Genomic DNA, 27,839 nt, shown 5'->3' with positions numbered 1-27,839 from the left:
ACCTTCTTCACAAAATCTGATGCATCCCAACTGGCTAAACGAATTGCTTCCGAAACAAAGTATCGACTTTGGAGCTTGCCGACGCATCACTACCAATTTCTATATTCTATTGACCCACATCTAAAATCAAGACTTCCTTCGAAACATCCTTGCCAACTAGAAACTCTTTACCATCGACTTCGTCTAAACTGTGCATACATAAATGGATTGCGCTACCGTTTAGGTGAAATGAACAGCCCGTATTGTGACAACCGTGGCTCCATTGAAACTGTGGAACATATCCTACTCGAGTGCACTACGTACGCTGACGAGCGTGCAAACTATGAACACTGCATGGAGAAGCTCTCCCCACTGCCTTTAACAATGAACAGTGTTTTAGGTCCCTTAGCATGCCCTAGGCAACAGAGACTCGCGATGAATGTTTTATTTACATATTTGAAAGACATTGGACTCCTTGACAAACTCTAAATGCACCTCGCATATTTCCCTCAGGTAAGCTGTGAACTCTATAAGCACTTTTTTCGGATCATGCATTTCATTATTTGACTTTATGTCTTTACTCCACGAAGCACCTTAACACGTATTTAATGGCCGTATTTTATCTCCCCCTTCAATTGTGTTATTCCCCTCACCATTCGTTTTTCAATCTTTCCCTCCCGAATTCCCCTGCTCACACAAACAGCATACCAGCGAAATCTGAACGCCGGTAAAATTATCTGTTTTTCCAATAAAGTCTCTCTCTCTCTCTCTGCCTGGACACATGGCCCACACCACCGAGAGCTGTAGGCATTCATTGGGTCCACAGGCCTGTATCAATATATTTAAACTCTTACGCTGAAGGGCAAACTCACGCAACAAAAAAGGCGCTACCTCTATGGCCGCCCGTTTGAAGTGTTCACAGACCATCATTCTTTGCGCTGGCTCACCAACCTCCACGACCTATCGAGGCGCCTAGCACGATGAAGCTTTCGCCTACAAGAATTTGTGTAAACCATTGTTCCTAAATCTGGCCAGAAGCACGATGATTCTGACGCACTGGCGCGCACACGTCCGTTTAGTCGATGTGAGCAAGGACGACGAGAACCGTTTTCTGGGACTGGCTAGTGGCTGAGACATAATGAACCGACAGCGAGATGGTTCGAACCTTCAACCAGGCATGAATCATTGGAGGGACGCGCTGCTGATATCCCTCGCGAATTTGCGTGGAACATGTACGATCTCTGTCTTTTGAATGGCGTTGTATTTAAGAAAAACCCCACCACTGTCTACCGAGCATACCTCATCGTAGTGCCGGCCGACTTCCCTGTCGATATTCTTTTTGCTTGCCATGATGAGCCCACCTCTGGCCACTTGGACTTTGCACGCACTTTTGCCCGAGTTCGTCAAGCTTATTATTTTCCTACATTTGCTGACGCCGTTCATCGCTACGTCAGAGGCTGCCATGGGTGCCAACGTCGAGAGGCGCTGCCTCTCAAGACTACTGGTTTGCTCCAACATATTGGGCCTCCCCGGACGCCATTTCACCAAATCTGCATTCACCTTGTGGACCCATTTTCGCTGACATTGGTGTGTAACGAATGAATTATAGTCATGACCGACTATCTCACACGGCATATGGAAACCAAGGCTGTGCAGCGTGACACATTTTATGAGATTATCTAGTTTTTTATGAACCAATTCGTGTTGCGCCACGGGTCACCGTCTCACCTCATCACCGACTGAGGCACGGCGTTTATGGCACAACTTATTCACGAGATATTTGAGCCTTTTGAGCTCTGTCACATGAGCCATCGCGAATCCGCTACGTATTACCAACAGACGAATGGCCTCACGGAGAGGCTCAAAAAAGCGATCGCCAACGTGATTGCAATATACATAGGCTACCAGCACAAAACCTGGGACGCAATTCTGCCATACATCACCTGGGAGGTAAGGCGAAGCCTCATTGCGAGATGGAAAACACAGAGCAAGATGGAATGATCGGCCGCTGTCCCCCCGGCTACTTTCTTGGGTATTTAATGATGTCTGTGTACGAACCTTGAGAGTGTTCACCAGCGCCACCCTCAACATAGTTGAGGGTGGCGCTGATGAACACTGAGGGTGGCGCTGGTGAACACTCTCAAGGTTCGTACGGCTGAGAGTGGCGCTGGTGAACACTGAGGGTGGCGCTGGTGAACACTCTCAAGGTTCGTACGGATGAGAGTGGCGCTGGTGAACACTCTCAAGGTTCGTATACCCAAGAAAGTAGCAGGGCGGGCAGCGGCCCAAGTAGCTCAGTTGGAAGAGCACCGGACGCGATATTCGGAAGTCGTGGGTTCGGTTCCCACCATCGGCACGTTGTTTTTTCTTCTACTTTGTGTTTATATTTCCCTTAAATAGGTTGCATTACTAATTTCTGTGATTATCCAAGTTTAAAGTTAAAAAATGACATAAAGCACAATCCCCAATGCTTTCCTTGGCCTCGCCGACTGTTGGCTTCTTTCCTTCATGTAATATAACGAGCACCCTCCGTTCCCCTTCATATTGTCACGTAGCCGTTTAGGCCCGTAACCAGAAGGTTGGTTTTAGTAAGGGGTTGACCTTGTAGGCACAGAAGAGCAAGTCCAGAGAGCACTGAGTAACAGCAGCCAACTTCAGCTTGTTCTCGAACGCCACGGGGCCACTTCTTCGAGTCCGCGCACGAGACTCTCCATGAGCAGCCGCCTGACGGCTGCTGTTGCACACGCTACATTACCCCCCTCTCGAAAAAAATAAATCTCAACTTGATGAATTCGAAAGCTGAGGAAAAAAAATAAAGCAAGAAACATGCGTTAGTCGGCGCGCTAATTTTCTCGAGAAAAGTACTGCTTCATGCGCACGACGTGGACAACCTCGAATTTCTGCTGGCGACTAGCAGAAGAAAAGCCGTCCGGAAGCACTTCGTACGTGACGTCGCTCAGCTGACGGAGCACTTTGTACGGACCAAAGTACTGCTTCAGAAGTTTTTCGGATAGTCCCCTACGTCGAATCGGAGTCCAGAGCCACACTCTGTCGCCCGGTTCGAAAGTCACTACACGGTGGCGGTGATCGTAACGCTGGGCGTCTCGGCCTTGCTGGTGCCGGATGCGTGCCCTGGCCAGCTGTCGTGCTTCTTCTGCGCCAACTTCGAGGTCACGGCCGTCGTGGGGCAACATGGCTTCGAGCATTGTCGAAACTTCGCGGCCATACAATAAGGAGAACGGCGTCATTTGCGTTGTTTTCCGCTGCGCCTTGTACGCAAACGTGACGTACGGGAGGATGTCATCCCAAGACCGATGTTCAACACCCACGTACATGGCCATCATGTCGGCGAGAGTTTTGTTCAGACGTTCTGTCAAGCCATTAGTTTGTGGATGGTAGGCGGTTGACCTGCGACGGGTAGTGCCGCTTAGATGCATGGCAGATTCCAGTAGCTTGGCAGTGAAAGCAGTGCCTCGGTCCGTTATTCTAACTGTCGGGGCGCCGTGTCTCAGGACTATGCGTTCGATGAAAAATTTCGCTGCCTTGATTGCCGTACCACGCTGGAGGGCCTTCGTTTCACCGTAGCGCGTGAGGTAATCTGTAGCGACAATTATCCACCTGTTGCCGGAATCCGATATTGGAAAAGGACCCAACAGATCCATGCCAACTTGTTCGAATGGGTATCTTGGCACTTGAACAGGATGTAGTAAACCGGCGGGTTTCACAGGTGGCGTTTTCCGTCGCTGGCAATCATGGCATGTTCTCACGTAATGTCGTACTGCGGCCGCAAGGTTTGGCCAGTAATAACTCTTCTTAATTCGGGCCAGAGTTCGAGCATACCCAAAGTGACCGGCGGTGGGCTCGTCATGGCACGTCTGTAAGATTTCTTCGCGAAGAGTCTCTGGTACGACGAGAAGATAATCTCTTCCCGTCGGAGCGAAGTTGATCTTGTATAAAACATTGCTTCGCATGCAAAACGACGAATGCGTTCTGGCGAAGAGACGGGGAACTTCAGTAGTGCGCGATTCCAGAAAATCGATAAGTGCTGCGAGAGCCGGATCGTTACGTTGCTGCTCCGAAACAGTGAGCGCGTCGACGGCTGCGATAAGGGGAAATTCTGGTTCTTCGTCTTCCCGCGCAGCCTCGACAGGTGAACGGGACAAGCAGTCATTGTCGTTGTGCTGACGTCCAGACTTATACACGATAGTCATGTCGAACTCATGTAGCCGTAAGCTCCATCGTGCAAGGCGTCCGGAGGGGTCTCGCAAGTTAGTTAACCAGCACAGAGAATGGTGGTCACTGACAACCCGAAAGTGCCGGCCAAAAAGATAGGGTCGAAATTTCATCACCGCCCATACAACAGCCAGGCATTCTTTTTCTGTGGTGGAATAGTTCGATTCGGCACGTGACAAAGTGCGGCTGGCGTATGCGATAACTCGCTCGGCACCGTCTTGCCACTGGACGAGTACAGCGCCTAGACCCAAGTTGCTGGCATCTGTGTGGACCAGAGTGTCGTCATTCGCATCGAAATGGGCAAGCACAGCTGTTGTCTGCAAGCGGTGCCGTAACTCGTCGAATGCCTTTTGCTGTTCGTCCGTCCACGTGAAGGTGACATCATCCAGGGTGAGACGTGTCAACGGAGCGGCAATGCGTGAAAAGGTTTCAATAAACCTGCGGTAATAGGCGCAGAGGCTCAAGAAACGGCGAACTGTCTTCTTGTTACATGGAGTAGGGAATTTGGTGACGGCAGTTGTTTTAGCGGGATCGGGACGAACTCCTTGATGGCTGACGACGTGGCCCAAGAACAGGAGCTCTTCATAGCCAAAGTGACACTTTTGTGGTTTCAACGTGAGGCCGGCAGATCTGATAGACCGTAGCACAGCGGAGAGACGTCGGAGGTGTTCCTCGAACGTTGGTGAAAACACAACAACGTCGTCCAGGTAGACTAGACACATCTGCCATTTAAGACCAGATAGAACTGCGTCAATCATTCGCTGAAATGTCGCTGCAGCGGAGCACAATCCGAAAGGTAGAACTTTGAATTCATAAAGTCCATCGGGCCTGACAAACGCTGTCTTCTCGCGATCACGTTCATCGACTTCGATCTGCCAGTAACCGCTCTTAGGATCAAGCGATGAAAAGTAGCGCGCATGGCGCAGCCCGTCTAATGAGTCATCAATGCGTGGCAGCGGGTAGACGTCTTATTTTGTGACCTGACTGAGCTTACGGTAGTCCGCACAGAACCTTAAACTTCCGTCTTTCTTCTTAACGAGGACAACAGGCGAAGCCCAGGGACTCCTCGACGGCTGTATGACACCGTCATTTAACATCTCCTCTACCTGTTGAGCAATGACTTCGCGTTCCCGCGGTGACACTCGGTAGGGGTTCTGTCGGACTGGTCGGGTGCGGTGGTCGGTTATTATGCGGTACTTGGTCAAGGGCGTCTGTTTAACCGTAGAGGCGGATGAGAAGCAGTCTTGGAACTGAAAGAGTAGCCCGACGAGTTTGTCCTTCTCTGCCGGTGATAGAGCGGGATTCACATCAGGGTCGATGTTGGGCGTTTGGCTGGCAGACGGGTTGGTCTCAAGAACAAAGCAGTCGTGGGCTGCTTCTGCGACACCTTCAAAGTAAGCTACCGTGGTGCCTTTAGCGATGCGTTGCCGTTCGTTCCCGAAGTTTGTAATCAGCACGTGAGCTGGACCATTAGTCAGATGAACTATACCGCGTGCAACACAGACTCCATGATGTGATGTAACAGAAGCTCTGTGTTCTCTTCGGGAACGCCGGCAGCACAAGACTGGTCGTTGCACCTAACTGTGATGAGAGCAGACGAACGTGGCGGCATGAATACATCCGCGTCAACGATGCGTAAAGGTGCGTGGCGTCGTTCGGAGTCAGCGGTGATCGTTGCAGGCGTCGAAAACGTTACAGTACGGCGAGGAACATTAATAATGGCCCCATGCTCACGTAAAAAGTTCATGCCGAGCATGAGATCCTTGCAGCAGTGTGGCAGTATAACAAAAACGGCTACAAAGGCTGAATCGGCGATGGTTACTCGCGCAGTGCATCGTCTGATCGGCGTCATAAGGTGACCGCCAGCAGTACGAATTTGCGGCCCCAGCCATTCAGTTTTCACCTTAGATAGCCGATCTGCAAAATTCTTGCTTATTATTGAAAAGTCTGCTCCAGTATCTAACGAAGCGGTTACTGGGTGTCCGTCGACGAGAACAGAAAGGTCGGCGCTAACAACGTGATCTGCTTGAGGTTGATTGGGAGTTTCGGCTTCATGTGGCAGCGGCGGCATCGTAGTCAAAGCATCGGGCTGAGTCGTCACGGGAGGGTCTTCGGGACATCGATTCCGTTCGTGAGCAACCTGCCCCCCTGAGGTCGCCGCCTTCAGTTTCCCCGGTCTGGGCTTGGCGTCGGGCGCCTCGGTGCATCATTAAAATCACGGCGGCTAGGTGAAGAGCAGCGCGCGGGAGAAGACTGTGTACAGTCGCTCCAAGAGGTTACACGGTTCGCGAGGTATCCCTCGATTTCTGGAGGGCGTTCGCCGACCCGGGGATGCGGGGAATCACGAGAAAAACTCCGAAGACCGAGCTCACTATATGGACAAAGACGATACAAGTGGCCGGGTTCTCCACAGTTGTAGCACAGCGGCCGTTGGCGAGGAGTGCGCCAGTCGTCTGCCTTCTGAGCCGGTGGCTGCATGACGGGGCTCTGCTGGGGTGGCGGCTGGTAGGAAGGCTGGTAGTATAGTGGCTGATGAGTGGAAGGCTGCATGACGATGCTCTGGTGGGATGGTGGTTGGTAGGAAGGTTGGTGCAATGGTGGCTGCAGAGGAGGCGGTGGCTGTGATTCGAAACGAAGCTCTTGCGCTGGAGGCACGGCAGGCCGAAGGAGAGTCGCTGCGTAGTTCATAGAACGTGGCTCCGACAGCGACTCAGGCGGTGAAAATGTTTGACGGATTTCTTCACGTACGGCTTCGGTGACAGCAGCGGCAGTCGGGTTAGGCGATCCAAGATTAAGCTTAAGGAGCTCCTCGCGAACTACCTCGCGGATTAGCACACGCAGAGAGTGACCTTCAGCAGACCCATAAAATGTGGCCACACTGCTGAAGGGCTGACTACAGGCAGACTCAGTGCGCCGGCATCGTTGTTGCAGAGCTCGCTCAATGAGGGCAGCTTCATTGATGAAGTCCGCGACGGTTTGAGGTGAATGCGCACCAGACCAGCGAACAGGGGTTCTTTTACGCCCTGCATCAGGTGGCGCAACTTCGCTGATTCCGTCATGTCGGGATGAGCCCGTCGGCAGAGACGGGTCACGTTCTCAGCGAACATGGCCACGCTCTCGTTAGGTAGTTGCACACGAGCCTCTAGGAGGCGGCGTCCGCGATCACGGCGGTCGTGGCAGGCAAAAGTGTCCCGCAGCTGCTGGCGAAAGGAATCCTAGCTTTGAAAACTGGCCTCCCTATTCTCATACCACGTTTTTGCGCAGTCTTCAAGGGCGAAATATACATTGCGCAGCTTCTGAGCAGGGCTCAACTGATTGAATTGCGCCACTCGCTCGAACTGGTCGATCCAGTCGTCGACATCTTCCTCAGTAGCGCCATGGAAAGTGGGGGGCGTACGAGGCTGCTGAAGCAGCAACTGGTGCTGACTTGCCTGGGCCAATACAGATATCTCAAACTGCTGGTCAGCTGACGTCGGTTCAGGTAGAGGAGCGAATTCCGGCGCCAGACCTCGGAGGCGACGGCTGCAGCAATGAACGCATGTCGACACGAGCGGAAGCCGGTTGGACTCGATGAGCGGCTGCGAGAGGCCCGAGACATGTAATTCAAGGCCTCACCTCCACCAGTGTCACGTAGCCGTTTAGGCCCGTAACCAGAAGTTTGGTTTTAGTAAGGGGTTGACCTTGTAGGCACAGAAGAGCAGGTCCAGAGAGCACTGAGTGACAGCAGCCGACTTCAGCTTCTTCTCGAACGCCACGGGGCCGCTTCTTCGAGTCCGCGCACGAGACTCTCCATGAGCAGCCGCCTAGCGGCTGCTGTTGCACACGCTACAATATATTGTCACGCGCCTTCGTAGAACGTCGACAGAAGAAGAAAGAAGAGCAAGGGCAGAGGAACGTTTGTACGCTTCGCCGCAGTCCTCTTTCTAGCGATCCCTGTAAATAAACCCCCCGTGCGTACAAAGCACGTAACATCTTGGTGACAGGTGCTTGGGTAGCGACCACGGAGCGTTTCATCTACCGAAGAAGCCGTAGACTTGCTGGCCTACCACCAGTGCCATCAGACATGACTGAAGACGGCAGTACCGAGCAGCCAGGATCATCCACGGCGAACAAATGGCCCCGTTATCGAGAGCCGCATACCTTTTCCTGACAACCTGAGGAGGACATTGATGAGTGGCTGAAGCACTACGAAAGAGTGAGTAAATACAATCACTGGACCGCCGCTACTGAGCTGGCTAATGTGGTGTTCTTCCTTGCCGCCACTGCCTTTGACTGGTTCGATAATCACGAGAATTCATCAAGTACATGGACTATCTTTACAAGCGAAATCAAGAAAAATTTTGGAGATGAACCTGCAAAGAAGAAGCGCGCTGAACAAACTTTGTTTCATCGGGCGCAAGTACCCGGAGAAACGTGTACTGCATATATCGAAGCCATCTTAAAGCTATGCAAACTCGTCAACTCGACTATGCTTGAAGAAGACAAAGTCGGTCACCTCCTGAAAGGAATAGCGGAAGACGTTTATAATTTTCTTATTAGCAAAGAGAACCTGAGCACCACCGCTGATGTTATAAAACATTGTAGAACATTTGAGGCTCTTAAGCTGCGACGAATTACACCTAAATTCGGAAGACTGGCCAATGTCACCTCTGTAGCCAGTGTTGAAGCCTGTCCTTCAGTTTCCATGGCTGATATGATACGAGAGATTGTGCGCGAGGAATTGTCAAGATCTAGGGACGCCATCTGTGGTGGAAAATATGTGCGGCAGTGTTGTGCACCGCAGGCAAATGTTGCCGCCCTGTCCACTCCGTGGGTTCAACCTAGCGGCGCCTCGCATATGGACGATCAGCGCAGCTGTACTCAACATTATGACCACCAGCCGATGGAAAAGAGGCCCGCCTACTCTGAAAATGTGGTTGGTCAGCAGCGAGAGCCTCGCTACAACCAACGTCGCGACTTTGTTAGGGAGGACTCTTATGCTGATCGCTGGAGCCCTCAACCTGTGTGCTACAGGTGTGGCATTGCGGGGCATATCGCTAGATACTGCCGCCGTCGTTTTCCAACTGTCCAAGATTACCGACCCCACGCGAACATTCACGTACTGCTGCACACCGAACAACAGCGATCCCCGACTATGCCTACTGGGGACTCACACCATTCGACATATTTGCGGAATTCATCTCCTGCATCTGATCGTAGTGTGACGGCGCCACCCCAGCGCCCGCGCAGGTCACCTTCCCCTCGACGTCGTTCTTCCCCTCCGCCTCAGGGAAACTAGGGGGCGCGGCCGATGGAGGTGAGGCCGCCGGCGAGTCGATGACGTCCATACCTCTGCCCGTGTTTATGTTAAAGAACAAATTGGAAATGTTTGTTGATGGTGTGAAAACAATGGCTCTTGTGGACACTGTATCTGTTATGAGTTTGAGTTTTAAGAACCGCTTAGGTAGAAAAGTAATGTTCAGTGGTGACCGTGCAGTGTTATTCCGTGGTGTCGGTGGTGAACCTTTAGTTCCTCTTGGTGTGTGTGCTTCGGATGTTGTTATTGGCGGCCTCAAGTTTAGAGTAGAATTTGCAGTACTGCCTCGGTCTACGCATGATGTGATTCTTGGGATTGATTTTCTGCAAGAGCGTGGTGCAACTTTAGACTGTGGTACGGGAGAGATTGCTTTGAATCCTTCACTACTTTCGGTTCTTGTGGATGACTCGACACATGAATTTGGAGCATTTGCTGTGGAAGAAGACAGAATTGTGCAAGCATTATCTGCAGCATTCGTGCGGGGTTTCTCTATTCGGAACCAGTGAGAATCTTTCGAGGCTATAGTAGAACCTACCGGATTCACCTGCTCTAAGAAGAGTATCCTTGTGCCTCTTTGCGTCATTGCCGTGACTAGAGGCCGCACTGAGCTATGGACAGTGAACCACTCCGAAGAGCCAACTGTGTTGCCTCGGGGCCTAAAACTAGCCCGTTTCGAGGAAGGCATATCCGGTTCCGTCGCGGCGTTAAACAGCTCTGTCACTGAGCAGCAGGTGCGACCAGGCATGGAGACCCAAGTTAGGCGATGATTAGTAAGTCTCTTTCTACAACTGAGCGTCGTATTCTAGTGGAACTACTACTGAAACACGTGACAGTGTTCGACTTTGCCAAGGATGACTCAATGCCACTGCCTACCAGTCGTATTCATCACACGATCAACACTGGGTCCGCCCCTATAATACGTCAGAAGCCCTATCAAGTCTCAGCAACTGAACGTAAGGTAATAGATGAGCAAGTTCAAGACATGCTAAAGCGCGGCATTATTGGAAGTCCTGTAGTCCTTGGGCAGCCCCAGCTATCCTTGTTAAAAAGAAAGATGGCACATGGAGGTTTTGTGTCGACTACCGCCGTTTAAATTCAGTCACGAAGAAAGATGTCTACCCGCTTCCACGTATAGATGACGCAATTGACTGTCTGCACTCAGCTTCATACTTTTCTTCTATTGACTTGAGATCCGGTTACTGGTAAATCCCCATGCACATTGCAGATAAAGAAAAAACGGCATTCGTAACACCAGATGGACTTTACGAATTTAACGTTATGCCTTTTGGATTATGTAATGCACCTGCCACATTCGAGCGGTTCATGGATACAATTCTACGTGGTCTAAAGTGGCAAATTTGTTTATGTTATTTGGACGACGTAGTAATTTTTGGCAAAACATTTAGTGAGCACAAGAGCCGTCTGAATATCGTACTTAATTGCATGGAACGAGCTGGTCTTGTACTGAATGCAAAGATATTTCATTTTGGCGATCGTGAAACAATTGTCCTCGGTCACTTAGTTGACAAAGAAGGTGTTCGACCAGATCCCAAGAAAATTGAAGCCGTCAAAAGTTTTACCGTGCTCAAATCAGTAAAAGAGCTGCAGAGCTTTTTGGGGCTATGCTCGTACTTTCGACGCTTTATACCAATGTTTGCAGACATCGCTTACCCACTTACGAGTCTACTGCATAAAGATACAGCATTCAATTGGACCAGCGAATGTGACTCGGCTTTCCGTCATCTGAAGTTTCTTTTGACCTCGGGCCCAATCCTCCGCCACTTCTGCCCATCCGCTCCAATTGAAGTACATACTGACGCAAGTGGTATCTGTATCGGCGCTGTACTTATACAACGCCATGGACGCGATCAGCACGTGATAGCGTATGCCAGCCGCTCGTCGAGTAAATGTGAAAGAAATTACACGGTTACGGAGCAAGAATGTCTAGCCGTTGTTTTCGCCGTACAGCGCTTTCGTTCCTATCTGTACGGAAATACTTTCACGATTGTGACCGACCACCATTCCCTTTGCTGGCTCGTGAGTCTTCGTGACCCCTGTGGGCGGCTCGCTCGATGGGCTTTGCGCCTACAAGAGTTTAATTTTACTGTGGTGCATAAAAGCGGCCATAAACACTCAGATGCTGTCTTTCGCGTTTGCCGCTTCAAACGACTGATAATGACTCAGACAATTTTGATGAATATTTGGCTTCAATTTCACAAACCTTCCCCGATCTCCGAGTTTTCCGAACCGAGCAACGCAAAGACAAAACATTAACTTCACTGTTTGATTCCGCCAACGATCCTATGAAGAACACATTTAGCATTCGCAAAGGAGTGCTATACAAGAAAAAGTTCCCCTCTGGGGGAGCACGTATGCTTCTTGTCGCTCCGGAAAGCCTACGTATCACAGTTCTAGAAATAACGCATGATGACGCCACGTCTGGTCACCTGGGAGTGGCCCGAACACTCCACCGCACACAGCAGCGATTTTACTGGCCGAAGATGCGTCCAACGATCAAGCGATATGTAGCCAGCTGTGTGCAATGCCAGCGCTTTAAGCTGTCGACTTCAAGCCCACATGGAAAACTGCAGCCAGTCACACCTCCAACAGCCCCGTTTGAGAAAGTTGGCATTGACCTTCTTGGACCTTTTCCACGGTCCTCTAAAGGAAACCGATGGATTCTTGTGTGCGTTGATTATTTAACCCGCTACTGTGAGACAGCCGCGATACCATCCGCTACTGCGTCTGAAGTATCAAATTTCTTACTTCGACTCGTCATTATTCGGCACGGCCCTCCTGCAGTCATCATTAGTGACGGTGGACGCCAATTCACAGCGGACATTGTCGAAGTTTGTCGAAGAACTTCTTCGCTTCAGCGCCTGCAGTTTTCGCCACTCCACGCCATATCATCCCCAAACGAACGGTGTGGTAGAACGAACTAATAGGACGCTTACCACCATGTTGGCTATGTACGTCGTTGCAGACCATAAGGACTGGGATGGCGTTCTACCGTTCATTACGCATGCATATAACACAGCGCAACATGAGACAACAGGCTACAGTCCCTTCTACCTTCTCTATGCTCGCACGCCTCTCTGTGCCCTCGACACCATACTGCCATTTTTCATACATGACGAGCCTTCTCTTGCTACCACGCTCTGCAGAGCTGAAGAAGCCCGCCAGCTGGCCAGAGTTCGATTCTTATCTTCACAAGAACGTTCTAAGAACCACTACGATGCCCGACACCAACAAGTTTCCTATGCTCCTGGTGACTATGTGTGGTTGTGGACACCTCGCCGTAAGCGTGGTCTTTGTCAAAAACTTCTGTCACACTACACCGGACCGTTTGTTGTGTTAGAACGCATCAATGACCTGAATTACGTCATAGCAGGCATAACGGCGAATGGTCGATGGTCACGGCAGTCGGAGGTGTTGCATGTAGCCCGCCTCAAGCGATTTAGATCCAGAGGATCTCTGTAACTCGCCCGACGGGCTTCGTCTGCGAGGAGGGAAATGTCACGCGCCTTCATAGAACGTCGACGGAAGAAGAAAGAAGAGCAAGGGCAGAGGAACGTTTGTACGCTTCGCCGCAGTCCTCTTTGTACCGATCCCTGTAAATAAACCCCCCGTGCGTACAAAGCACGTAACATTATATATATATTACGGTCATATATTACGGTATATATTACGGTCACATCCGGAGTCCCTCAAGGAAGTGTCCTAGGCCCATTGCTTTTTTAATTTACATAAATGACAGTACCACTGCAATCAATTCCACTGTGAAAATCGGTTTGTTTGCGGACGATTGTGTGCTCTTTAGCGAAATCATGTCACCAAACGATCAAATTGATTTAAATGCTTCTCTTGCTGGCAATTCTGATTGGTGCAAAATCTGGGGAATGAGGCTTAACACTGAAAAAACTGTATTTCTTCGCTTCTCTCGTCAAAAAGCTCCATTAACCTTTACTTACACGTTAGATTCGTTGCCTTTGCAGGAACAAACCAATTATAAGTACTTGGGTGTCACAATTGCTAACAATTTATCATGGAATTTACACATTGATAATATCTTTTATTCTGCCCTGCGTAAATTATATTTTTTTGCGGAACAAGCTTAAAAGTATTCCACCTAACGTAAAATTGCTTGCCTATTATTCCTTAATTAGACCTAAACTTGAATATGCGTGTGTAGTTTGGGACCCGTTTACAAATCAGAATATTAAATGTCTCAAAAGGGTACAGAGAAAAGCAGTACGATTTATCTATTCCAAATTCTCTCGATACGACTCTCCCTCAGAAATAATTCTTGATAATGGTATTGAACTTCTTGAACATAGAAGGAAAGACTTACGATTGCGGTTACTTTCCATGCTTTGTAAAGGAAATTTAGCATTTGGCTCTTCATCTTATCTGCCTCTTTCAACATCTAGGCTTACTCGACACCATCATCCGAATTCACTAACACCTTATTTTGCAAGGACGGATGTCTTCAAATTTTCGTTTTTCCCCCGAACAATTGCTGATTCGAATGACTCGCTGTTGCTTGTTTCCATTGACTGATGTATTGTTCACTTGTAATATTGTTGTATTTTACCACCCTGCTTGGACCTGAGCAAGGTCTGCAGTATATAATAAATAAATAATTAAATAAATAAATACCATCTTCGCTCGCTCTGTTCGCAGCAGTATGACAAAATCGCTTTTAAACAGCAGTCATAATAGTGTTTAGATCACTTCACCTGCGTTAAAGGCTTTTAAATATTAGTACACAAACACGAAACCCCCTTTAAATGACTACTACTTGGCTTATACATACTGTAGAAAGTCTTAAACTGACATGCGGCTAATATAATAGACTTGCACACAATGGAAACAAAACCAGAATGCATAGCAAATGAGCGATAAGAACACTGCGATTTACTGAAGTCAATCAAAAATTAACAAACCTATGTTCCATCATGTATCGCGGCTTAAATACAATGCCTTATCGTCCTTTGACAAATTGATTGCTTAGTACTTGATCACCCAATTTAAAGTGAGCTTTACATCACTTTCTTCATTTTGTGTTAAGCCATGAATGGGGCTAAAATGTCATCCAAACCATATCCGCTAACCTTGGTATCTCGCGAATATAAGTTGGTTCGATTACCCATACGATTGTGATTTATTGCCTGATTGCGATACAAAAATAATAGTCTCGAAAGGTGTGTGAGCAGTGTAGTATAGGAATAAGGTTAAGTAATTTCTTTTGATTATTACGCTCTTTGCGTCGCGCGTTAGAGCGATCCTTTATATTATAATATCTTCCGGTCCCAATTTTTATGGCGTCACTGAAAATGCGCTTTGCCATCTTCATTTCGTGCTTGGAGCACAAAAGTTCCATTTTAGTATAAAAATAAATAAATAAGTAAAATATTGTTAGTTCGTAGGGTTCAATGATCCGAACCGACTCAGGGTATGTTAGACGCTGTAGCGGAGCGCTCCGGAAATCTCAACCGCCTGCGGGTATTTAACATGCGGGAACATCGCACAGTACACAGTCGCTTTGCTTTTCGCGTACATCTAAAAGCAACTGCCCCAGTCTAACTTGATCCGCATCTACGGGCTCGGCAGTCAAGCGCCTAATTACTGAGCCACCACGACTGGCCTGACTAAATAAAGGAGAGAAGGGAAGCAGATATAAAGTTCGACTGTATTGCATAAGGGCGCGACCACTAAAGTAGGGTGCTCATGTATGTACGGTCACAAAAACAAAATTTCGTGGGTGCTGAAAAAAGATTTGCAACTCCTCCATGAGTGCGATTGGACGGTACACTGTCGCTCCTGTCGCGAGGTGTTCCTTGGCGCGCGTTCTTTGCAATGCTTATTCAAGTATGGGATTGGCGGTGGGGGTAACTCCTGTCTTGCTGCGTTCTCATAGCCAGGCGACCTTCTGACACAAGCCGGAAGGGCCGGAAGCGGCGGTGACGCGCTGAAACTTTCTAGGTTTTGTTGCGAAAGCAACACTGCGCTAGTCATCGAGCCATTTCGCGTGGCATAGCTGGGCCAAGCTGCGCATGCGCAATGAGCTGCGTGACGTCAGAGGCAGCAGCTGGTGTGTCGGAGCTGCCACCGCGGCCACGCTCTGCAGCGCGATCCGCTGGTACCAGAGAATTGAAGTCATAACCGCAGCCGGCGCCAGCTGCGCATCACTCCCTCCGTTGGTTGTGCGGAGAAGAGATAGCTAGAAGCGAGGGACCTGAATCGACCAACTATGGAGAAGGAGAGCCCGGCCGCTGCTCAGCGCGTTGCCTAAGCTATCCTAAGCAAAGCAATGTAGCTATTGCTTTTGCTACTCAGCTGGGTTTAACCGAAGCTAAACCATTGCCTTTTTTTTCCATCGCGCATGGTTCTCTCCCCGCCACGTCTTGGTGTCACCGCCCTTCCCCATGATGCCACGTTTTTGCTAGGATGCGCCATCATGTAAGCAGCGGCGGTCTCCATGGTAGCCGCGTTGGCATGACGTCACGATGAGCGCACCTCTTTTGAAGTTTTTCATTAAAATCTGTTATAAATATTATTTGTTAATTTATGATAAATAATCATTTTTACATACATTTGAGATCTTTATTCGCATTTCTTGGGCTTATTATGCCGCAGCTTCACGACTTCCGCTTTAGTCTTTCGTTACTACCGGTTGTGCACGTCCCTGTGCTATATGGATGTTCGTGGCTATTACGACGTTTAATAGGCTTTTTTGCCTATAAATAATTACCTGATTACTCCAAAGAGACCAAATTTATTATTTACTGATAATTCTTCACCTTCGATCCAACAATATTTCCCCAACTCTTCACAAAACGACCCTAGGGCGTCACGTTTTGCGTCCACTTTCAGATGACACTGAATCGCACACATACTCGTGTAAGGCTTTATCTTTAATAAACGCTACATAATGTGTTACCCGTAGCGAATGAGCTGCACATCTCAATATAAGCGTGGCTTTACGTCACACTTCCAGTCAGGTTGCTTTTGTGTGAGTTCATATTTAGGAGGCTATAACATCAATACGGTCATCATGATCTTGCTTTCATGGAAGAGTATGAAATTTATGCGCCCTTGTTTTTAAACATTGCTACGCAGTCGTCTCAAGACACTACTGAACAAAAAGTGTGGAGTATGATTCGTCGCGACAAAACGGACCTTTACGGTCTCCTCCATTACCCGGAAAAGATGCTCCACGAGGTTCTCCAGGAGAAAGCGGTAGTCATACATGGAGACTTGCTTTCTCAAACCGAGGTATGCCCTTCACTTCTATACTCATTTTTAGTGGACTTTTCATTTCTGAACATCTGCCGAAAATAAAATCCCCCCCAAAAAAGGAGCTTGATTTCATCCTCATGAATATACATTTCTTCTATAATCAAGAAGCATAGAATACATTATTTGCTATAAACGAAAATCCTCGAAGCAGTCTAGCGCAAACGCACCTTTCTTTGCCTCAACGTCTTCATTCTGTCAGATTATCAACGAATGGGGGTTGCTTGTGAAAGATGCTGTTTTAAAGTAACTGCGTAATTGAGTGGCAAAGAACAAACCAATGGTAAGTGTAGTAAAAAAGCTACAGTACATATTAGACTGATTCCGCATGTTGGTAAATTAACCAGAACTCTTCTTTATGCCGAATAAAATCCGAGGCGTGCTCATTGATATTAAAATTCATAAATAGCGGATCGCTTCAACATAAAATTTTATATCTGACTGGGGCAATGCTTTAGTAAAATAGAAATGTCCGCAAATATGGAAAGGAAATAAAAAAAAAACATATATGGCAAGCCGAATGACTAAAATTGAAGAGTATATCCCTCAGCCACACAGTACTCAAAAGTATACTTTTTATTTCACCATAATTCGAATACAGAGACAAAATATATCATATATATTTTCTTGCTGAAGTCTGAATCCATTAGGTCGAGTCACGACATATTAGAAGGGCAGTTTTATGATGTTTTTCAGGGATCTCCGAAGTTTGCGGTCAAAAGCATTTTCAGTTTAAAAGCTACGGTACCGGAGGCTATGTATCTGTTCGCGCTCTATTTCCCTGCGCGCAACAGATCTATAAATTCCACTTCCATTTACTATTTCGAGCTTCGTTGCTATATTTTAAGAAGCTCAATGAAAATTAATATTTTATGCACTACTTCCACTTGCGGTTCGCTTTGGCTCGAACACATATCTAATATCTTTATTTATTTATTTATTTATTTATTTATTTATTTATTTATTTATTTATTTATTAGAGATACTATCAGTCCGGTCAAGACCAAGATAGGAGCGATACAGGGTACAGATTACAAAGGCGGAACACGACAAACAAAACACCAGCACCATAAAGTCGGTGCCAAGTTTTAAAATATCAGAAATGGAACTGAGCTCTAAGCAACAAATAAAAATGCGCAAAAATATCGCTGCAACGAAACAGAAAATAATGTGAAAACACCATGCCCAACACAAATGCAAGGCGCAATATATCAGGTACTATACCAACAATCACTTACTCCGGCAGAGAACACATCCACACCCGATGCGAGCACCACATTCTCTGGCAGTCTGTTCCATTCTCTCGCTGTGGACAGGAAGAAGGAATGCTTGTAGCAGTGCTTAGAAAACTTTTGTTCTTTTACGTGTCTGCAATGTTTACCCCGAGTGATACGTCAAGTAGTTTCGCTTATGTATTGCTGCTTATCGATATGTACCATGTTGTTCATAATCTTACAGAAAAGAATGAGTCTTTTTTGTTTCGGCGACATTGAAGAGGGCGCAAGTTCGCTAAAGTGTACAGTGGGGTTACCTGATCTTGCCTTCGGAAGCGAGAATAGATAAAGCGAAGTGCACGTCGCTGCACTCGCTCCAGTTGAGCTGCAAGTGTTTGAGTGTAGGAATCCCACACCTCACACGCATATTCCATTATCGGGCGTACGAGCATCTTATAAGCCGTAAGTTTAGTATCCTGTGTAGCATGCTTAAGTGACCGCCTAATGAATCCTAATCTTTTATTTGCTTTAGCAACAATGTTATGTACGTGAGTGTTCCAACGCAGGTCTGAAGTAATTGTCACTCCCAGGTATGTATATTCTGTTACTCGATTAAGTTTGTTTTCTTGTAATGAGTAGTCAAATTCGAGTGGCTGATGTTTGTGTGTGATTGTCATACATACTGTTTTACTGGGTTTTAAAGACATTTGCCACTTTCTACACCATTCGCTAATGTTGAGCAGGTAGCCATTAAGCTTAACTTGATCTTCAACTGAATTAACATTAGTATAAATAATGCAATCGTCTGCAAATAATCTGGCCTTGATTTCTGAATCTTCAATGAGGTCGTTTATGCAAACAAGAAACATTAACGGTCCGAGTACCGAGCCCTGTGGCACTCCCGATGTCACGTCACACACTTGGGATGCGCTCCCGTCAATACTTACAAATTGCCTGCGGCCCACAAGAAAACTTTTCAGCCAACGAACTATATTTGAGTTTTTGAGTACTGATTGAAATTTGCTTAAAAGTTTTCTATGATTTACCTGATCGAAGGCTTTCCTAAAGTCTAGGAATATTATGTCAATTTGCCCTTTCTGGTCAATGATTTCGCTAAAATCATGCAAAGTTTCTAATAATTGTGTAACCGTTGACATGCCCTGTCGAAAACCATGCTGACACCTATTCAAGAATTCAATATCTGTTAAGTATTATCGAATGTGCTTTGAGACATTGTGCTCTAGAAGCTTACAACAGGTTGACGTTAGTGCGATGGGACGATAATTACTGACCGTTTTTGAATCTCCAGTCTTGAGAATAGGAACTATTTTGCTAGTTTTCCAATCATCGGGAACCGCGCTTGTTGATAGTGACTTCCTAAACACTAGTACGAGGTATCTAGCTGACCATTCTGCGTATCGCTTCAAAAACAGATTAGGAATATCATCAGGGTCCATTGATTTTGATGTTTTTAGGCTCAACAATGAATTCAGTACGCCTTCTATCGATAAGCTTATGTTGTCAATTGCGCGTGTTTATCCGCTGTTTATACCTAGTATCCGCTGGCTTGCTATCGTCTTCACTGAAAACACTTGCGAAGTATCTATTGAAAATATCGCACATTTCAGTCTCTTCACTTATAGGTCCGCTCTCTGAGCTTATCTCCGCGACTTTTTTCTTTGGTACTGCCAAGTGTCTCCAAAACTTTTGATGTGATTTTCGTGGAAATTTTTCCAATGTAACGTTATAATACTTAAATTTAGATTCCTTTATGTGTGACCTCATATTACTACTTAGAGCTAGCATGTCACTCAACGCAGCCGGATCGAGTGTGCGTCGGTACTTTTTCCTACGCCTGCCGATTTTTTTTATTAGTTGAATAATGTTCCTTGTTATCCCCGGACTGCACGCACATTTCTTTTTTGTGACTAGTGGCACATAACGAGTTATGCACCTATAGACTAAAGATTTGAATTCTAACCATAGTTCATTAACAGTCACTGATTCGTTACAGCTTAGTTCTTCAAACGGGCCAAAGCAGTAATCTAGCTCGTCAAGTACGGCGGTGTCGTCTGCCCTGTTAAATTCTCTGTAAATGACACTTCAATCGTTTTCTTTCCAAAAGAGGCAAAGGACAATTTCATACTAACTAAACAATGATCGGAAAGACCAGGCAACACTTCTACCTCCACCGGCTGTGACAAAAGACTTTGAGTTAGAAAAAGGTCTAAAACTGATTTGCTGTTACCCTGTACTCTTGTGTACTCTCGTACTACCTGCTGAAGCCCGTGAGAAAAGCACAAATCTAGAAGACTGAGCGCTGCCTCTCGTTCACGTTGCCCCGGCATCATTTCATCCCATTTCACATCCGCAACGTTGAAATCCCCCGCAATTGTCGCGTTTTTGTTTTGAATTCGCAAATGGTGTAGAAAGTCGTTCAATGCATCAATGACGTCTGAAGCTGCGCCTGGAGGACGATACATAGCGCCAACTAAAATTTCATGTGTTCCGTGATAGACTCGGCAAAAAGCGGATTCGATGTTATGAGGGCCTGAAATAACCGTGTGCTGTATCGTATTGTCAGTGAAAATAGCTACGCCTCCCCCTCGGCTGCTGCGGTCAAATCTGATAACGCCATACCCAGGGGGGCATATCTCTGCATCAAAAATATCAGGGTGAAGCCAAGTTTCTGTGACAACTGCGACATCAGGTTGGTGTTCTAATAAAACGTGCTAAAGCTCCTCTACCTTATTAACAAGACTGCGTGCATTTATGTTTAGTATATGAAATTCATTTCCGCTTGTCTGTCAGTCTTGAACAGATGGAGAAGCACTCCCCCGGGTAGGCGTAGAAGCACTCTCTCGGGCAGACGTGGAAGCATTTGATATCGGCTGATGAACCTGATAACGTTCGCTTGTAACGTCATTCCAAGCATACATGACACCATCTATTTTCAGCTTGTCAAAAACTAAAGCCACTTTTTGTCCGTTCTTTCGCTTATCTGCAGCACTCTTCCAAAGGTTTTGCCTTCTGTTCCTGACGATACTTGAGAAATCTTCGTGAACGGAAAAATTTGTATCCTTTAACTTCTTGGTATTTTTTAGTACTTCTACTTTTTCATTGTAGTTGCCAAAACGCACAATTACAGGCGTGGGACGCTCTGTGCTTGGTCGTCCATTCCTATGAATACGTTCGGTACTCGCCACGGAAACGACCAGTTTTTCATTTAAAACACCGCTTACTACACTCGTTTTTAGCTGTTCGTACGTTTCATCTGGAACCTCACGAATACCGTGAATGACAACATTGTTTCGACGAGAACGATTCTCGAGGTCGTCGATTTTTCTTAACATGTTATCCATGCTTGCACGCAAACTAGATAGTTCTTTCTCAGACTCCTCAAGCCTTTTAGCCAATTCGGTTACATGAGATACCACCGTTTCCATGTTAGACAGCTTATGCTTCATTTATGATATATCCGCCTTGATTTCGTTTTGACCATCAAGAATCGTCACTGCATCTTAGCGGGTAAAAATTATAAATTGATTCAGTTAATTTATTAGTCCGCATTGATGTTTTAGAGCGTAGAATTCCCATTCCACCCCATAGCCGAGAAAGCAACTGAGCCATTGAACCCGAAGCACATGCTGAGATATATTGGTTATTTCGCCCTTCGCTATCAATTCGTAATGGAGGAGACGCTGAGTGAGTCTCTTTTTTTTTTCCACAGAACACGCGGGATTTCTTTAAGCTAAAACTGGCATAAGGAAACAAATTAGCCACTGGTTTGATTTGTGTTATCCTGCTGAACATTCATAAAACAACTTATATCTCCTCTCCACATCAGATGTTTCCTTTGACACACAACTAATCCATTCTTTTTTCGTTTTTTTTTATGTTCTCCTTAGCAACTTTATTTATTAAAAAAGAGGAAAGCGTTCTGTCGAGACAGACAAAAACGCCCACATGTATGAACGCGAAAAGAGGATCACGCGTTGCGTGACTGTGAAGCGGAGTCCTCTAAAATCCCTGGGTAATGTAAAATAACCCTCTTCTCTGGGCGTGCTTTCTCTTCGTTTCCTCTCGTGCACTGGCCCCCAACGAGACACATCGCACGCTTTTTCGTCCTACCGCCCACAGGCTGCCATCAACATTTTTTGCAGGCGTGTATTTTAGGACTGGCCGGTGATCTCACTGACTTTGTAAATCTTCACAGAATGTGGTAACAGCATTCGTAACGCTGAAAATCACCTTGTGAGTATTTATGGTTTGTTTTCATGCAGCCTTAGCACGACGTCATTTGAGCAGGAAAGTTTTCTGTGGCGTTGATGCTTTATAAAGTGTTTGTGCTCCGAATGAACACGTTGAAAGACATATATCGAACTTAGCTTTGAGGATGACAACGGCCATCTGTGTAAGGGTTCGCTCACTCCGTTCAGTGTGCTTCTCTTATGTCCTGCTGGCCTTATGATAAATTAGTTGCGAGTGCAGCGCAATACGAAGTGTTTGCTTTGCTTATCTGAACCCTGCTCGAGCACTTCAACTGAATCAGAACTACATCGCGGAGTATCGCAAGGGAGAGCGCCAGCCACACCGCCGATCGCTTATCGATCGCAGTAATAGACGCTGGCATACAAGACCTACTAATGTTAATGCGAAATCATTATATGGACCGCTGTGGGGAAAAACTGGCGCCGTGCGCCCGATGTCATTGGTTGAGTGCCTTCTTATCGAACTGAGTATGATGCGATGCATGGCAAATAAGCATATATAAGAGCAGTAATCATGAGAAGTGCATGACTAATACGCGAATGACTAAGTAGTCACTGCTCATTTTTGACCATTAATTTGTGAACATAAAAAGCACAAAACGCCAAGACAGGTAAGATGCGCTAAATGAAACTGTAACTGATAGTGTTTGAGTTATAGTCGTTAAAGGTGCAGCCACTAATTAGCGTCCGCTATTTAGGGCGTAAAATAGCTTTAATAAAATAAACCAGCGGTAGCTGAACCGGACGAAGTAAAGGAGCATTCTGCGACCGTTAAAACTCACACCTTATTAGTCAAATATATGTCAGCAAAATAGCATGTAATTGGCCCCTCTGGTGGAAGCGCCCGATTGCTTTCTTCTGTGAATCTCACATTTCCACTCCCTACAAAGTAAGCGTCCACCATTTTCGAACGGGAAGTCCTGCAGAAACGGTTCCTATTTAAATATTTCTCTTTTGAGTGCGCATGCGTATTAATTGAAGCCATTTCGGGTCCATTGTCCTTGTCCGCTCCACCTCTCCATCTGTAATTCGACAGCGCCGAGAATGTTTGGGCTTTTGTGTGCAGTGGGAATTCGTACTCCGCGCAAAAAAAGTCAGATGTCGTGCACTGGCATAGGCAGAGCGACAAAAACAGGTATCGGATGTCTCGTGTATACAAGGCAGATTCTCAAACGTGCTCGAACGGCACCAGAAGTGGAAACCACGCACTCTAGACAGACTGAGAAGGGCGAGCTATACTTGATCGGCTCGGCTAGATTTGCGTCATGTATTAACCTAGAATGGATGTACTAATATCGAATGCATTAATCTCGTTGCTGGGTTTTATTTAAAGGAACACTTTGACAGTTTTTACTGTGGCTAAAAGAGGAAGGGGTTTCTCTCGTGACTCGGGCTTGATCTCAGAGTCAAACGTCAGAACGCTAGCTCGGGCCACAGGGCCGTGAAGACTGGAACACCGAGACCCAGCCAGCGGGCCAAGCTGTTTATTGAGAGTGCCCAATATTCAATCTCGGTCATAGCAGCAGCCGCACGCTCCGGCTTCGCGGCGTCGTCACTCTTGGGAAAGATGTTTGCCGCCGAGACAGGGGCCGCCTGAAGCGCTGCGCCCCGCCCTCTTCGCTTCAGCTCCGGGGCACCGAGGCTAGGAGGGGAAAGATGAGGGCTCCCTGTGAGAGAGCGAGAGACTGTTCGCCCCGTCGTGCGAGCGAGGGGAATGTTGAATTCGCACAAGAGGAAGGCTGCAACGAAAGTTGCGCAAAGCAGTTTCGCTTACTGAGTGGAAACAGCATTGCATACCTGCAGAGGCCGCAATTTAGTTTGAGTCGGCCCTCCTTATATTTGCGTGAAACCGAAAGAGGGGCCCTCATATATATTACTCGATTTATGTCATATGTAGAAGAGGGCGCTTTATTGGTGTTTTACGGCAGTGACTAAAATGGAGAATCATTTTTGAAACCTTGAGTCCCACATTTCTCACATTTCCTCCAGGCTCAGATCCATACATAATTTTGTGAGCTTTGGGACATGAAGTCTAACATGTCATAGGCTCAGTCTATGTATTGCTATTTTCATCATATATGCATCGACGTGTGTCTTCTCGGTTTTCTTAGAAGGCTGCAAGTTTTTCTTAATGCATTGCATTTCCCCGCTTTCCTCTTATGTCTTACAACCGTTCTAATGAATGCGAGAGAACACACATGCTCGAGCAATAACTCAAACACCCTTCGTAAAGACTCAGTGTCACGGCTCCGGAAGGGGTGCGAGACGCCTTCTCGAACCGAGGCAAAGGTAGTTGGAACTTTGACGCCCAGCGTTAGCCGGTTACGTTCAGCGTTGTGAATGAGAACAGAGCCACGAAGTCAATGATGGAAAAACAACTATATATTCTTAGTATTATACACAGGATGATACGACGCAAGCATTTACAGGCATTTAAAACAACACAGTTAAGGTAGCGTACATGAGAAAACTAGCAATTAGAAATACATCAGTCAAAATTCTCACTATCAGGATACATGCAAATTGAACACAGATCTTTAAAACAAGGTAAGACGAGCGTAGAAAAAAGTTCAGAAGAAACTAGGAAACGGGCATATTGTCCGACGAGCGCGGCGGCACTCCACTCACAAAGACGACGCAGATGGGGAGCTCTCGAAGGCGATGGTCCTTCCGGAGCCCTGGGGCGAAGTCTTCGTGGTGCGATGCGGCGGCGGTTCGGGGAGCCCGGAGTGCTTGGAGGCGAGAGGCGCACTGCCGTTGGGTTGGGGTCGGCTTCTTTTCTAGCCTTCGGTTGACAATGCGTAAGACACGCCCACACAACAGTTCCCTCCCCAAGTCAGGGCCCGTAGAAACAACACGCACAAGTGCACACGCAGGAAGGGGCACGTAGGCCCCGCAACTTCCACACTGCATGGCCGCCATGTTGCGGATGAAAAAACGTAAGTCACAAACAAAACAACCAAAAAAGGATGCACGTACGCCAGCAACTTCGGCCCTGCTAGGGGTCACATTGCAAAACAAGCTGGGAGGACACCTCCGCTCGCGCACTGCGAGGGGGTTTCTCTAACTGCGCGGAAACTACCCCGCGAGGAGAACGTGCACGTACGCGTGCTCTTGACATTACCGACAAGGCAGAGGCAAACAGAATACACTGACATATATCAATAAACTCTTCTAGAATATACTACATATGGTTAATTGCCATATTATGAAATATAAATGCGGCCACTTTTGTGACACGGCCCCCCACTTTCAGAATATTATAGAATAATATTCTAAAAACAAACAAAACGTGGCACGCAGGCCGATACAACTCAGGGACATGCATTATACAATAAGTAACACATAACAAAACTGAAGTTCAGACAACATAGAGGAGCATAATCATTCATAACCCTACAGTCGGCTAACGTAGTCCGTCCCGACGTTCTGACGAAGAACTCGGCTGCTAGACTGGACCGATGATGTCAATGGCAACCCGTTTGAAGGGGGTGTCTGACTGGAGCCTTTCCCAGGGGCACGCGTGGCACTCTTCCCTTCGGTGTGGCACGCTGACAGACATCGCATGCTGCCACAAATCTCTTAACATCCGCCGTGATGCCAGGCCAGAAAAACTCTTCTAAAATTCGCTCTTTTGTTTTCTTTGCCCTCAGGTGTCCTGCCATTACGCCGTCATGCGCCGTCTTGAGCACCGTTTCTCGGTGCCGTTCGGGAGAGACTAGCTGTCGCACCTGCCGTCCGTCCTTCTGCGTGTAGCATCGGTACAAAAGACCGCCTTCCTTCTTGAACAAGATGCTGCTTTCACCATCCCGACACCTTAATTTCTTTCCGATTTGGGTGAAACACGATTGCAATGATGGATCCTTTTCTTGATCGGCCGCATAGCTTTCTCCGTCCCCTAATTGTTTTTCAGCGTCCGGAGTGCAAAGTTTCTGGGACTTTTGAGGTCCCTTTGCGGTCTGAGCCCGAGTCACTACGGCAGCGGTGGCTTCGGCTACCATATCCGTTTCCAAAGTGGTCCCTTCGACTCTCTCAACGGGATAATCAGGAGCCCTGGCACTTTCTATATTACCCAGGATCAGGTCGTATATTGGATCCTTCATGCACAGTGCTACGAGATTTCCGCTGTAATACGGGGTCTGGACCTGCACCTGCGCCTCTGGAAGCATCTTCACTGTGCCGTCCACCAGGTATACGGGATTACTCGTCCCTGTTAGCTGGTCATCAGCTACCAAATCTCTCCGAATAATCGCGGTGTTGCAACCGGTGTCACGCAACACTGTAATTGTCTTCTCATCCAAACTTCCGACAACTACGGGTAACCCTTCCACCAAAGACTTCTGTCCCGCCATTCGCACCGCGCTTACAACTTGAATACGGCTACCATTCTTGAGCTCAACGTAGCCGTCGCAAATGTTTTCTTCTGTTTCCCTCGGAGGGGAATACGCGCAGGCTGCCTGGGTTTTGTCAGGCGCCCCTTGCCGACACACATTCGCTCTATGCCCTCTTCGGCCACATTTGAAGCAGTGGGGGACATGGTTGGCGAAGTCGCTGCTCCGGCAGTGCGCGGCATTGTGTCCCGCCCGGCCGCACAGATAACATCTCAACGCTCCCCTCTCGACGGCCTTCTTTTCGGCGCCTCCTGCTTTGTTCGCTTCCTCCCGGCTTTCTTTCCTTCCCCTTGCTAAGTTGACACCGCCTTGCGCGTCCAGGAATTGATCAGCGAGGTTGATCATGTCTTGTAATTTTTTCTGCGTTTGTTCTTTTAAGTACAACGACATGCTGGCGTGACAACTGCTCAGGAATTGCTCTTTAATGAACAGCTCACGCAGCGACTTGTACTCTAGGGGGATTTCGGACAGCTCCACCCAGCGGTCTAAGTAATGGCTTAGACGCGCTGCATATTGTGCGGCTGTCTCACCGTCGGCTGGTTTGCCACCCCGGAATTTCTCACGGAAACCCTCGACCGTAAATCTGAAACGCTTCAAGAGCGCCGCCTTCACCTTCTTGTAATCGGAGGCGTCTTCCGGCGTGAGTCGCCCGAAAACGTTCAGCGCCTCCCCGCTTAGGCATGTGCTTAATGCCGTCGCCCATTGATCTTCAGGCCACTTCTGGCTACGGGCTATGCCCTCAAACCGCCTGATGTAAGCATCTAGGTCGTCCTTTCTCTCGTCAAAGGAAACAAGCAATCTGCTGGGGTTAAGTCGGAAACTGAGTTCCGCTACTACGTCGCGACCATCAGCCCTTACCACGGACTCATCTCCCGCCTGGCGAAGTGCTAATCGTAACTGAAGAAGCCTGGCTTCGAGTTCACCAGCCTCTTTTGCTGCCGCGCGTTCCTGTTCCGCGGTTTGTCTAGCGAGAGACCTTTCCTCCCTCTGCCTAGCTTGCTCATCCTCTATCCATTTTCTCAGTTCCACTCCTGAGAGACCTAACTGTCCACCTATGGATACTAATTTCTCTAGATCCATGTTACAAGTGCATAAAAACTACCAAAAAACCGAAAACTATCTATCAGCAATGCACACTTCTCAAATGTCACCCTTC

At 47.5% G+C, this 27,839-nt stretch overlaps 1 protein-coding gene across 1 annotated transcript in view; it reads left to right on the top strand.

Annotated features, from left to right (window-relative positions):
• Nucleotides 1-27,839, top strand: part of LOC146177171 (ionotropic receptor coreceptor Ir76b-like) — a 44,794-nt gene that overhangs the window by 15,707 nt on the left and 1,248 nt on the right. Inside the window, exon 5 of the mRNA XM_084581100.1 lies at nucleotides 16,631-16,786. Coding sequence (XP_084437226.1) covers nucleotides 16,631-16,786 — 156 coding nt within the window. The remainder of the gene's footprint in view (nucleotides 1-16,630; nucleotides 16,787-27,839) is intronic.

This window comes from Amblyomma maculatum, chromosome 10 (assembly GCF_055883805.1).
Source record: "Amblyomma maculatum isolate TAMU_Amacu chromosome 10, ASM5588380v1, whole genome shotgun sequence".
Lineage (NCBI taxonomy): Eukaryota > Metazoa > Arthropoda > Arachnida > Ixodida > Ixodidae > Amblyomma > Amblyomma maculatum.
Note: the sequence above shows the minus strand (reverse complement) of the source record. Positions and strands in the feature narration are given on the sequence as shown.